This window comes from Hemiscyllium ocellatum, chromosome 14, assembly GCF_020745735.1.
Source record: "Hemiscyllium ocellatum isolate sHemOce1 chromosome 14, sHemOce1.pat.X.cur, whole genome shotgun sequence".
Taxonomy (NCBI): Eukaryota; Metazoa; Chordata; class Chondrichthyes; order Orectolobiformes; family Hemiscylliidae; genus Hemiscyllium; species Hemiscyllium ocellatum.
The window spans coordinates 22,293,924-22,308,049 of record NC_083414.1 but is presented as its reverse complement, the minus strand read 5'-3'; the positions used below and the strand labels follow the sequence as shown (position 1 = coordinate 22,308,049).

General features: G+C 39.0%; 2 protein-coding genes across 4 annotated transcripts in view; one reads left to right on the top strand and one right to left on the bottom strand.

Annotated features, from left to right (window-relative positions):
- The window catches only part of cenpp (centromere protein P), a 348,905-nt gene that overhangs the window by 214,126 nt on the left and 120,653 nt on the right, over window positions 1–14,126 (top strand). The gene's annotated exons all lie outside the window — the stretch shown is intronic.
- aspn (asporin (LRR class 1)) overlaps window positions 1–14,126 on the bottom strand; it is a 42,167-nt gene that overhangs the window by 11,818 nt on the left and 16,223 nt on the right. The window contains exons 4-6 of the mRNA XM_060835137.1: window positions 12,101–12,314; window positions 4,823–4,936; window positions 1,496–1,589 (exon numbers count right to left, since the gene is read on the bottom strand). Coding sequence (XP_060691120.1) covers window positions 1,496–1,589; window positions 4,823–4,936; window positions 12,101–12,314 — 422 coding nt within the window. The remainder of the gene's footprint in view (window positions 1–1,495; window positions 1,590–4,822; window positions 4,937–12,100; window positions 12,315–14,126) is intronic.

Below are 14,126 nucleotides of genomic sequence, written 5' to 3'. Positions count from 1 at the left end.
CTGTCTTCTATGAGTCAGTCAATCTGTATCCAGACAGCCAAATTTCCCAGTATCCCATGCCTCCTTATTTTCTGAATGAGCCTACCATGGGGAACCTTATCAAACCCCTTGCTAAAATCCCTATACACCACATCCAGTGCTCTACCTTCATCAGCGCATTTTGTCATATCCTCAAAGAATTCACTAAGGCTTGTGAGGCATGACCTGCCCCTCACAAAGCCATGCTATGCTTTTCCAAATAATCATAAATCCTGTCTCTCAGAATCCTGTCCAATAATTTGCCCATCACCGATCTAAAACTGACTGGTCTGTAATTCCCAGGGTTATTCCTATTCCCTTTCTTGAACAAAGGAATAACATTTGCCACGCCCCAATCATATGGTGCCAATCCAGTGGACAGTGAGATCCAAAGGTGCAGCAATGTCTTTCCTTACTTCATGTAATAACTTTGTTTATATCCCATCTGGCCAGTGTTTTAAGACTTCTAAAAAAATTTCTTCTGAGCTGTTTTATCTCTTGATCCCTTCTTTGCTTCCTATACATGATTTTGAATTGAATTACAAATTACACCTAGAGTTCATCATGCTTAAACTTGCCTACATACTTCTGCTAAGCTTTTGCACTGCAATTTGTGGTAATTAAAAGGTTAGAACATGATCAGGGTCTGTGGGAACAGCGAAAACAAGATTGTGTCAATTAATGAGATTAAAGTATCCTTAATGTGGTCCAAAGCACACTACTTGCACTCCCTGGTTGAGCAGCATTGTTTGTACCTCATTAAAGATTGTTTAATCTCATTAAACAATATACTATTGTTTTCCCTGTTATCACAGACACTGAATCGTGGAGTTCGCAACTGGTCAAACAGCATCCATGGAGAGAGAGCAAACTAACATTTTGATCCTCGATGACTCTTCGTCAGAGCTGAAGTGAAGTGTGGAGGGTCAGCATTTATATTATAGTTTGGGAGTGGGGAAACACTGGGAGATAGTGGGTGAAAATAATGATAGTTCAGCTTAAGTGTTCTGATCACTTAAGATCAGTATCCCCTGTTCCCTCTGCACTTTACTTTAGCTCTGATGAAGAATCATCTAGACTCAAAACATTAGCTTGCTCTCTCTCCATGGATGCTGTCTGGCCCATTGTGATCTCCAGCATTTATTGTTTTCAGTACAAATTCCAGCATCTGCAGTAATTTGTTCATAGACCCTGAATCATGTTCTAATCTTTTAATTACCACAAATTACACTGCAAAAGCTTACCGGAAGTATGCAGACAAGTTTAAGCATGATGAACTGCAGGTATAGTTTGTTCACTGCTGACTGCAATTTTTGGGCCATTGTGCTTAATCAATCCTGCTTTCCATTCTCTTCCTTCTCCAGTTAAGTTGGTTGTCTGATTTTCTTTTTCATTTCTCAGATAGCAAATACATTGAAAATGATATCTCTAATGAATTAGCATCACATTTGATTTTATTTAAAAGAAAAACCATTACCTGCGCAAATCTTTGTATCGCCTAAAGTCCTCTAGTTCCAATGATACAATCTTATTGTGATCAAGGTACAGCTCATGCAATTTGGATGGTAAATCTGAGAGGATAAATTAAGGATAATTAGTATAAATAATCTCAGATATAGTTGGTCAAGTGTAAATAATTTCATAACACTTTTGACATCAAACTGAGGTAAGGCATAACTTTGAAGCGGAAGCATTGAAATATGTCTTCATCAGAGATTTTTTGGAAGGGTGCATGGTCATTCAATAGCTCAAGTTCTCTGATGAGCTACTTGTATTGAAAAGTATGTCACTTTTGGATACAATACCTAAAGTATAGTCTGTGTTTTAAAAAGTTCTGTGATGGAATTAGCAGAAAACTAGACTAGTTTGAGATGACACCAAGTAAACTTTGTTCAAAGTTTGTACTTGGAGGAAAACAAGTGACATCTTTATGCAGTTGAAGAGGATGGAGAAATATACATTCATGTTAAACTTGTAATTGATCATTCTCCAATTCTCATTAAGTAAAAACAACTTGATAGAATAAAAAATATAGAGCTCTCAATTTTCAAGATATTCAGTCGGGCTTCCGAAGTGAAGTAAGTTATATGCCAGCCTGTGATATTTTTTAGGAGTTCAAGTACAAAATAAATATTTCTATGTCATAATGTTTGTGTCTCACCATTAATTATCTAATGCCCAGTGAAAGGGAGTGAAGTACAGATTGTTAAGAGTATGCAGATGAAAATACTTTGAGCATAATTCAAGAAAAAGTTTTATTCTTCCCATATCTCTCCAAACCCCTCCTATTCGTAAATCCATCCAAATGCTTTTTAAATGTTGCAATAGTACCAGCCTTCACCATTTCCTTTGGCAGCTCATTCCATACATGTACCACCCCCTGTGTAAAAAGGTTGCCCCTTAGGTCTCTTTTCTATCTTTCCCCTCTCACCTTAAACCTATGCCCTTTAGTTCTGGATTCCCCCACCCCAGGGAAAAGACTTTGTCTATTTATCCTATCCATACCCCTCATGATTTTGTAAACCTCTATAAGGTCACCCTTCATCCTCCGATGCTCCAGGGAAGACAGCCCTAGCCTATTCAACCTCTGTCTCTGACTCTATGACTGTTATGATAGATGTAAAAACTCTCTTATGGCTGTAATGAAATTAGTAGAGAACTAGCCTAGTTTGAGGTCACACCAAGTAAACTATATTTAAAATTGATATTTGGAGGGAAACAAGTAACATCTTTGTGGTTGAAGAGGATGCAGGGATATATTGGGATTACATAGCTTTGCACCTTTCTTGGATACTTGTCATAGATATAACATCTGTTATGAAGTAATTGTACATTAACTCAAACTGAGATATTTTGTGTGAATAAACCTATTTTTTTTTAAATCCCATTGGAGAAGAACATATAATTTGCTGTTTCATAGCCAAAAAATGTTTTGCTTTTGCTTCTTTGGCACAGAGTTCCTGAAATGGATGTTGGTTTTTCTTTGACCAGCTAAGGTGTTGGATGAGCTATCAAATATTATAAATTTAATAAATTTGTTAATTTGTAAACTAGCCACAGGTTAAGCTGCCAGACTTCTGCAATTAAATAAATTGTTTTCTCAAGACTTCATAAAGAAAAAAGTACTTACATTTTTGTAGCCCTTTTCGCTGCCACCAGGTGTCTCAAAGTACTTTGCAGCCAATGTATAGTCACCATTGTAATGTAGGAAATGTGGCAGCAAAATCCCTCAAGCAGCAATGTGCAAATGATCTAATCATCTGTATTTTTGTCATGTTGATGGAGTGATAATTATTGTCCACGATACAGTGATAACTCATCTACTCTTTTATGAAATTATGCCCAGATCTTTTACACCATTTGATCAGGCAGAGAGGGCCTCCATTTAATGGTTCATCCCAAAGATGGCACCTTCCTAAATACTGCATTGGGTCTTAAATTAGTTTCCGCTGCTTTCGCCCTGCATTGAAACTTAAACTCACTCAAAACTTGAGAGGGGAGTATGTCGCCAACTGAGCGACAGTTGATAGAATATACCATCCATATCAGCCTCATCTGCATGGAAGACTGAAGCACTTGGATTTTTTCCCTTTCCCATTAGAATTTACACCTATTTTACATCTTTGTCCAGCATTTAGTAGGAGCAAATTTCTGCAGATGCTGGAAAGGTTACAAGAAAGGTTACAAAAACGTTGGAGATCACAGCAGACAAAAAAAACACTGCAGATGCTGGATTCCAAAATAGCCAGGCAGGAGGCTGGAAGAACTCAGCAAACCTGGCAGCATCAGGAAGTGCAGAATTCGACCTTCCGGGTGTAACCTTTCTTCAGGACTGGGGATAAGTGTGGGAGGAGCTGCAGATAAAGAGGGTGGGGGGGACAGGGTAGTGAAGTGGGGATAAGGTGAAGACAGGTAGAGGGTACAACCTGGTGGGTCAGTGGGAGGAGTGAATCTGGTAGGTGGCAGGGAGCAGTGAAAGAGAAGGGGAGAGGCTGGCAAAGGAGTCAGGGGATGGGGAAGGAGGTTATTTGAAATTGGAGTCCTCCAGGTTGTAGGGATCCCAGGCGATCAGGCAACATTCATGGAAAGTAAACAAGCTAATGTTTCGAGTCTACATGACTCTTCTTTAGAGTTGAAGATCTCCAGCATTTTTTTTTCAGAATGTTATCAATTCCTTCAGTTCTGAAGAAGTCATACCAGCCTCAAAATGATACTTCAGTTTCTCTCCCAACAAATGCTGCCAGACATTTTCAGTTTCTCCAGCATTCTCTGTTTTTTGAAGACTTGCATTGTCTGATTTGCCTAACTTTTCCCCTACGATCCACTTTCCACTGTTGCATCATTTTAAGTGATTTATTGGTGATATGTGTAATTTTGGCTGCTGGATTACTCTCTATTGCAAGAATTGATCAAAACCTCATGAAAGTCTCTTTGTTAATATTTGCAAATTACTGAAATACATAATTTTGGAGATCGTCACAAGACAAAGGTACAGTTTCTGGATATAGAAAGCCATTTAGAAACAGCTGAAACTTTGTCCTTTTGGCTTGTGGTATTATTTAAAAAAAACCTCAGTTGGCTGAGGTTATTTTGAGGACCCTCCTTCTCAATCTGTCCTCTTGCCTGAGGTGTGCTGATCTTCAGGTTAAACCCCCATCTAATGAGAGAGCAGCCCTATGGTCTGATAAGACCTTTACCTTTACCTTTACTTTTAAAAGAAACTTGATTTAACCCTTTGAAACCCTCCTTGCACATTGCTGCATAAAATATACAAATACTAAATAAAATAATCAAATCAACTTACTCTTGGGAACCGAAGTTAAATTTGCCTGTGAAATTCGTACATAAATCAGTCTCAATAGCCCGTCAAAAGCATCGGGTTCCATGCCAGTTGTATCAAGTGGATTTCCACTCATTTCTGCAATTCAAAGTATTTGTTATTAACAGTTTGTGTCTTCATACATAATCATTGCTTTTCATGACATATTTGAAAGATTCTCATATCCCTCTAAATCCTCTGATTCATATACCCATCCAGATGCCTTCCAAATGTTGTAATTGTACCAGCACCTATTATTTTCTTCGGCAGCTTGTTCCATACACGCACCACGCTGTATATGAAAAGGTTGCGCCTCAGGTTCCTTCTAAATCTTTCCCCTCTCACCTGAAACCTATATCCTCTAACTTTGGACTCCCCAAGCCTGAGGAAAAGACCTTGGCTGTTCACCTTATCCATGTCCCTCATTATTTTATAAACCTCTGCAATGTCACCCCTCAGCCTCCGACACTCCAGAGAACATAGCCCCAATCTATTCAACTTTGGCAAATGGGACCAGATTAGTTTAGGATATCTGGTCAGCATGGACACGTTAGACCAAACGGTTTGTTACGATGCTTTATGACTCTACTCTTATTGACTTAATTTCCATAGCTGGCCACACGCTGAAGGGGGATGTCAGGAATTTGGTAGGATGCAGAAAACATTTACGAGAACCAAAGCAGGGATTAAATACTTCAGTTACATGATAGCTGAGAGGAAGATGGAGTTAAGGAGCGATTTGGTAGAGGTATTGAACATTATTAATGGTTTTGTAGAATATTTAAGGAGAAATGTTTCAGCAGTTGAAGTAGTGAAATCAGGGAATACAGGTGAAAGGTAATTTCGAAAAGAATTAAATGTGATTAATACTTTCTTTCAAAAGCTTTAGTAACTTTATAGAGGTTTATAAAATCATGAGGGGCATGGATAGGGTAAAATAAACAAGGTATTTTCCTTGGGCTGGGGAGTCTAGAACTAGAGAGAATAGGTTTTGGGTGAGTGGAAAGATTTTAAAGGGACCTAAAGGGCAACTTTTTCAGGCAGAGGGTAGTGCATGTATAGAATGAGCTGCCCAAGGAAGTGGTGGAGACTGATACAAGAATTATATTTAAAAGGCATCTGGATGGACATATGAATAGGAAAGGTTTAGAGGGATATGGAGCAAGTGCTGGTAAATGGGACTAGATTAATTTAGGGTATCTGGTTGCCAAAGACAAGTTGGATGGAAGGGTCTGTTTCCTCTATAAGTCATTGTGATCTGGAATGCAATGCCTGATAAATGATACATGCAGAATCAATAATCATTTTCAAAGGAAATTGAATAAATACTTGAAGATGAAAGAATTGCAGAGCAGTGCCAAAGTGGAAGGGGAATGCAATGAATTGGATAGCTCTTTTAAAAACACTGGCACAGACCTGAAGAACAAATGGCTCTGTACTTTGTCATGAAGTAGAATTTAATCACCCGAGCTAGGGATGAGTTTGGAGGTAAGGGTTAACACTTGATTACACATAAAAATGCCCCACAAGAAAATTTCATAATGGTTTTCCAAAGAATTGTGAAATGCTATGATAAAATCGATAGGTGGAAATTGGTTCCACTGGCAAGGAGGTTGTTAACCAAAAGGCACGGAAGTCAGGGAATTGGCAAAAGAAACAAAGGGGAGTTGGAGAGAAATAGTTCTGCGATTCTGAATTGATATGACCTCGAATATATTACCTGAATATCGATTCTCGCTTGAAAGTTTTAAAACTGAATTAGATATATACTTTAAAGGAAACCGTGCCACAGATATGAGGAAACAGCCAGAGATTTGGGAGTAATAGGCATAACTCTTTCAGAGGCACTTCAGCATGTTAGAATGGTGGAATCTTACAGACTATAATGAAGTCAGTGAGATTGTTTTATTACTGGCTGTTCAGCAGATGGTACTAACCCAAGAGTTATTTGCAATCAATACGGAACATTAAAATGGACAAATAATTAAATTGGCGATAATGAACATGAGGGGTGCATGGTCTCCTTCTGTGTGGTCAATCATCCTGTGTTTAAATAATGTGAAATTGTCAAAGGCAACATAATGAGATAATGGGAAGATTTAAGCAAGTTAACTTAAGAGAGTTCCTTTGGAGAAAGTTAAGACAGATATAATATCATAGAAAAAAATTCTGAGTTCAAATCCAATAAAAAAAAGGATCATATGAACTTAGTGAACTCAATAAATGGTATACCCAACAGGAGGCAACAGCCTAGTGGTATTATCGCTGGACTGTTACTCCAGACATCCAGGTAATGTTCAGGGGATCAGGGTTTGAATGGTGGAATTTAGATGCAATAGATATCTGAAATTAAGATGACCACATATCCTTTGTCGATTGTCAGAAAAGCCCATTTTGTTCACTAATGTTCTTTAGGAAATGAAACTGCTATCCTTACCCAGTCTGGCTTACATTGTGACTCCAGTCCTACAGAAATATGGTTGACTCTTAACTGACCTATGGGTGTTTAAGAATGAGCAAGAAATGTTGGCTTAGCCAGTGATACATTTACACCGTGAGTTAATACAAAAACCAGCAACCTACCACTGAACTTAGAAAGAAGCATGAGCTGAATCCACCCTTAGTTCTGGGTAGCATGTGAAAATATAATTAGGATATTAAGTATTTTTCTCTTTTTATGTGTTCATTTTCATCATTTCCGCTGTTAGGTGAAATTTAGCAAGGCTTAGAGATAGAAAAATATCCTCTCTATAGAAATGTAATTATAAAGTAAAACAAATACATTATTTGTAAAAAGGAATATTTCTTGGATAGATATTACATTTATTAGTTACCCAACCAGATATAGACAGGAGGTAAAATTTGTCAGATTTGTCAGATAACATGAGCAAACTTATCCATTTTGGCAGGAAGAACAGAAAAAAAAGTGTGCTGTTTAAATGGAGAGAGATTGTTGAACAAGGTGGTACAGAGGGATATAGATGTCCTGTACATGGATCACAAAATTGATATGCAGGTACAACAGTTGATTAGGAAGGGAAATGGAACATTGTCATTTACTGAAAGGGAAGTGAGATACAAAGGTAGGGAAGTTTACTGTTGCCTCATAGGTCCTTCGTGAATCTGCATCTAAAGTACGATTAACAGTTTTGGTCTCCTTATTCGAAACAAATATATAATTACTTTAGGAGCAGTTAAGAGAAGATTCACTCAACTTTTTCCTGTGTTCATCTTATGAAACAAAGGGAAACAGATTAGGACTATACCCATTGAAGTTTAGAAGAAAGAGGTGGCCTTAATAAACATATAAGACCTTGAGGGAACGAGATAGAGGAGATAACTAGAGCATGTTTTCTCTTCTGGGGGAATCTAAAACAAGAGAACGTAAGTTAAGGACAGGATATCGCCATTTTAAGAACAGAGATGAAGAGAAACCTTTTCTTTCAAAAGATCTTTAGCATATGGAATATTTATCCCCAGAAGGGAGTGGAGACTGGATCTTGAAATTTATTCTGGACTGTGACAGACAGTCAAGGGTTTTTGAGTGCAAGCAGGAAACTGGAACCGATACCACAACCATGTCAAATGAACTGGCTGAATGATAGAACAGTCATAAAGAACCAAATGCCTTTCCTGTTTTTAAGTCTTATGAGCCTCTGAGAACTGGAGGCCTAATTTATAAGCAAAAGTTCCTTTAAGGTATGCAGTCCTCCTAAAGATTTATACTGCTTCTCTAGTAAGGTCAGGATTTTAACCCCAAGACTGAATATCAGGATCCCTAATGAGAATATACATGAGATGGGCTAGAATTTGTAAACTCTAGTTCTTGTCTTGAACCCACTGTATCACAATTAGGATCTTTGAAATTTTATTGTAGTAAATCATGCAATCAACAGCATGATTTCCACTACAAGCAGTAGGAAAACAGAAATGGTGTGAGCTGGGCTCTGTGAAAGCTGAGAATGGGATGCTGCACGACAGACTGAGAGCAGGGCTGCTGCGTGGTAACTTGGGAGCTGGGCACTGTGCGGCAGGCTGGGAACAGTGTGCTGCATGGCACGTTGGGAGTGAGGCTGCTGTGTGACAGACTGGGCGCGGAGCTGTTGCATAGCAGGCTATGAGTGGGTGTTGTGCAGTAGATTGGGCTGAGGTATATGAGTTTTAAATAAACTGAAAACAAGAAACATTATCATCATGTGGTTTCACAGGACGAAATGTCATTTGGCAAAATGATTTTCTGTCAAACATTTCATTTAAAATGAGATTTGATTGATTAGTACGAAAACAAGAACTTACACACTTAATGGTAAGGTCCTAGGGAGTGTTGCTGAACAAAGAGACCTTGGAGTGCAGGTTCACAGCTCCTTGAAAGTGGAGTCGCAGGTAGATAGGATAGTGGAGAAGGCGTTTGGTATACTTTCCTTTATTGGTCAGAGTATTGAGTACAGGAGTTGGGAAGTCATGTTGCAGATATACAGGACATTGGTTAGGCCACTGTTGGAATATTGCATGCAGTTGTGGTGTCCTTCCTATCGGAAAGATGTTGTGAAACTTGAAAGGGTTCAGAAAAGATTCACAAGAATGTTGCCAGGGTTAGAGGATCTGAGTTACAGGGAGAGGCTGAACAGGCTTGGGCTGTTTTCCCTGGAGCATCAACGCTGAGGGGTGACCTTATAGAGGTTTACAAAATTGTGAGGGGCATGGATAGGATAAATAGACAAAGTCTTTGCCCTGGGTTGGGGAAGTCCAGAACTAGAGGGCATAGATTTAGGGTGAGAGGGGAAAGATATAAAAGAGACCTAAGGGGCAGCTTTTTCACGCAGAGGGTGGTACGTGTATGGAATGAGCTGCCAGAGGAAGTGGTGGAGGCTGGTACAATTGCAACATTTAAGAGACATTTGGATGGGTATATGAATAGGAAGGGTTTGGAGGGATATGGGCCGGGTTCTGGCAGGTGGGACCAGATTCGGTTGGGATATCTGGTCGGCATGGACCAAAGGGTCTGTTTCCATGTTGTACATCTCTATGAAAACAATTTGATTATTAATTTTTGAGTTAAATATTATTTCAGCTGATACAGGGACAAAATGAAAATTGAATAATGGGGGAGAGTATAACTAAAGAGCTCTTTCATTTTAGCTGATATGTTTAGGCTGTTAGAGTTAAGCAACAACATTTCAGTCACCCTTCCTCCAGAACAGTTTCCTATTGAACATCTAGTCTTTGGCAGGAGAATTAGCTGATTGACAAGTAAATCTAATCCTTTGCAAAGCAGAGGCATGACAAAGCAGATGGAGTAAAACAGTGGGTACACATTCTGTTCCTCATTGAAACCAGGTGGTTCACATGTCCTGTACAACCACACACATTAGATATTGTCAGCTCAAGATCCAGGTTTTGGAGCTTCATTTTTATCAATAGCACAAATTTATAGTTGTGGTTTCCTCTGCAGCTTGTGGGTATGTAAGAAGAGAGAGAATTAGTGACTGCCAGACAATGGCGATAGACGGGTCAGGTCATGCAAGAATCATCTGAGTTTGTCTAATTCTCCAAGTTTCATGTTATCTGCACACTATGATATAGAGTCATAGAGATGTACAGCTTGGAAACAGACCCTTCATCCAATTCGTCCATGCCCACGAAATAGCCCAACCTAATCTCATCCCATTTGCTACCATTTGATCCATATCCCTCCAAACCCTTCCTATTTATATACCCATCCAGATGCATTTTAAATATTGTAATTGTACCAGCCTCCACCACTTTCTCTTCAAGCTCATTCCATTTACATACCACCCTCTGCATGAAAAAGTTGCCCCTTTGGTTCCTTTTAAATTTTGCCTCTCTCACCCTAAACCTATTCCTCTAATTCTGAACTATCCACCCTAGGGGAAAAACCTTGTCTATTTACCCTATCCATGTCCCTCATGATTTTAAAAACCTCTATAAGGTCATCCCTCAGCATCCGATGCTCCAGGGAAGACAGCCCCAGCCTATTCAGCCTCTCCCCATAAGTTAAATTCTTCAACCCTGTAAATGTTGTCTGAACCCTTTCAAATTTCACAACATTCTGATAGGAGGGAGACCAGATTTGGATGCAATATTCCAAAAGTAACCTAACTAATGTCCTGTAAAGCCGCAACATGACCTCCCAACTCCTATACTCAATGCTGTGACCAATAAAGGAAAGCATAGCAAACACCTACTTCACTATCCTATCTAACTGCAACTCCACTTTCAAGGAACTATAAACCTGCACTCCAAGGTCTTTTTGTTCAGCAACAGTTCCCAGGACCTTACCAATAAGTGTAAAAGTCTTGCTGTAATTTGCTTTTCCAAAATTCAGCACCTCACATTTAGCTAAATTAAACTCCATCTGCCACTCCTCAACCCATTGGCCCATCTCATCAAGATCCCGTACTCTGAGGTAACCTTCTTCACTTTCCATGACACCTCTAATTTTGGTTTCATCTGCAAACTATACTAACTATACCTCCCATGTTCACATCCAGATCATTTATATAAATGATGAAAAGCAGTGGACCCAGCATCAGTCCTTATGGCACACCACTGGTCACAGGCCTCCAGTCAGGTTCCATGCATACTGAGGTCTGGATCATTAATATATAACACAAACAGCAAAGGTCAATCTGACAAACTTGTTGAGTATTTTTACATTTTTGTTTTTATTTGATTCCTAGCTTGTGCAGCACTTTTACAGAAAGTGCATATGTAAACCGTAAATTATTAGTCTTAATTTTAAGTCCATTTTCCATGCATGAATAGCTAACTTAGCCCAGTGTTTCCAGATGAAAGGTACTGTATTTGATAACCACAGAACTGCATGAGATTCCCTCATGGCCAAATGATGTATAGGAGAAAGTGAGGACTGCAGATGCTGAAGATCAGAGCTGAAAATGTGTTGCTGGAAAAGCGCAGCAGGTCAGGCAGCATCCAAGGAACAGGAGAATCGACGTTTCGGGCATAAGCCCTTCTTCATTCCTGAAGAAGGGCCTATGCCCGAAACGTCAATTCTCCTGTTCCTTGGATGCTGCCTGACCTGCTGTGCTTGTCCAGCAACACATTTTCAGCAAATGATGTATAGGCCCCATTTGAAAAGTTGTGATCTGTAAATGTACATTCTAACAGAAAAAACAACTGAGATAAAGCTGGCATTTATGTATTTAAATGTAGTCAAAACCAATTTAAAGAGATCACGAGAATGGATTAGTTTTACTAGAGTTTCTGTTTACACAGACTTACCTAAAACGTGTAAAAACTTCATTCCTTTAAAAGCTTGCTTTTTTATTTTCTTAATTTTGTTATCATCAATTCTTAATTCCACAAGAGATTTTGGTAAATGAGTTGGAATCTGAGGTAGCAAGTTCCAGGAAAGGTGAAGCAATTTCAAATGTTTCATGGACTGGAATGCCTTTGGGTGGATTTTGGTTATCTGATTGTTAATCAGAAAAAGTGCCTAGATGGGATAAAAGATAAATAGTCTTCATACACAATAAGATTCATTTTATTGTTAACTACTTGAAAATGCTGTGCTAAAACAGTGCTATATCAACAGAATGAACAACTTCAAAACAAATGTAGACTTAATATTATTTCAGTAGTTTTCAACAGCACAGAAACAGATCCTTCAGTCCAACTAGTCTGTGTCGACCGAGTTTCCCAAGCTCAGCTCGTCCCACCTGCCTGTGTTTGGCTATATCCCTCCAAACCTTTCCTATTCATGTACTTATCCAAATGTCTTTCAAATGTTGTAACTGTACCTGCAACCACCACTTCCTCTGGCAGTTTATTCCACATACGAACCACTCTCTATGTGAAAAATAAGATGTTGCCCCTGATGTCCTTTGTAAAAATTTCTCCTTTCACCTTAAAAATATGCCCTCTAGTTTTGAACTCCCCCATCCTGGGGAAAAGACCCTCACTATTCACTTTATCTATGCCGTTCATGTCTTTATATAACAATGCAATGAATTAACATTTTGGCCGCACACCAACATTTGAATCACTCCTTACTGGATAAGGTAAAAAGCCTGCTGTCTCAGTCTTGGGTTAAATCCACAACATCTTCTAACTTTTATAAATAAAGACATATATAGAAATACTTAATTTGGTGACAAATTTCCCAAAGTGATTGAAAGACCAATAATCTCAATTATTTCAATTGTTTCAGATTTACATTGTGTGCAATATTTTGTTTTTGTATGACTCTCAAGTGATTGATGATTGCTGATACTCATGCTATCTTTACAATTTTGAGTGTATGGAAAAACAGAAGGACCACAACATAACCATTAGGAGTTCGTAAAAAGTCAGAGAACCCTTTCCAAACTAAAATTAAATAATGGTGACTAAAATAATCTGTTCTCAGAATAGGCAACAAAATCAGGTTTTACTACCTGCTCACTAGAGAAAGAATAGAATAATATAATACTCAGGGGCGGCACGGTGGCTTAGTGTTTACCACTGCTGCCTCACAGTGTCAGGAACCAGTGTTTGATTCCAGCCTTGGGTGACTGTCGGTGTGGAGTTTGCGCATTCTCCACGTGTCTGCGTGGGTTTCCTCCGGATGCTCCAGTTTCCTCCCACAGTCCAAAGACGTGCAGGCTAGATGAATTGGCTATGTTAAACTCCCCATAATGTTAGCTATATTAGTCAGGAGTAAATGGAGGGGAATGGGTCTGGGTGGGTTGCTTTTTGGAGTATCGGTGTGGACTTGTTGGGCTGAATGGCCTGTTTCCATACTGTCGGGAATCTAATCTAATCTAATCTAAGCCGCCCCTGCCAAATATCTGTTGAGAGGATAGGTCCAAGCTACTGGACTTTTATTTTGTTGCCTTTACCAAGGTGGTGGGGGTTTGGCATCGTCAACTTATAATAAGGTTGTGTTTGCTGCCAACTGCATTGGTACTTCATATTTTATTTAGTTATTGTAAGTAGTTGTTGTTCTGTGAATTTAATCTGACTGTGAAGCACTTCCTTCCTCAATGCATGATAATTAATTATAAACCCCATGTGGAGATATTGGTGCTGTTATTTATGTGAGGTGAACTGGGGATTGGTAGGGATGTGGTAGGTAATAGAGAATTGGAACCTCTGGGCAGGAAACCCAGAAGTTTTCTTTTAATTTTCTTATGCAGTTTCATACCTGACAACAAGCTTTCTTGATATGAAAGGGAAAATTCTGAAAACAATTCGGTCTCGCCAAAGTAGCTATTAACAGGTCCAGCCAGTGGTCATGCAGAGTCATAGGTTTGTCCAGCATGGAAAC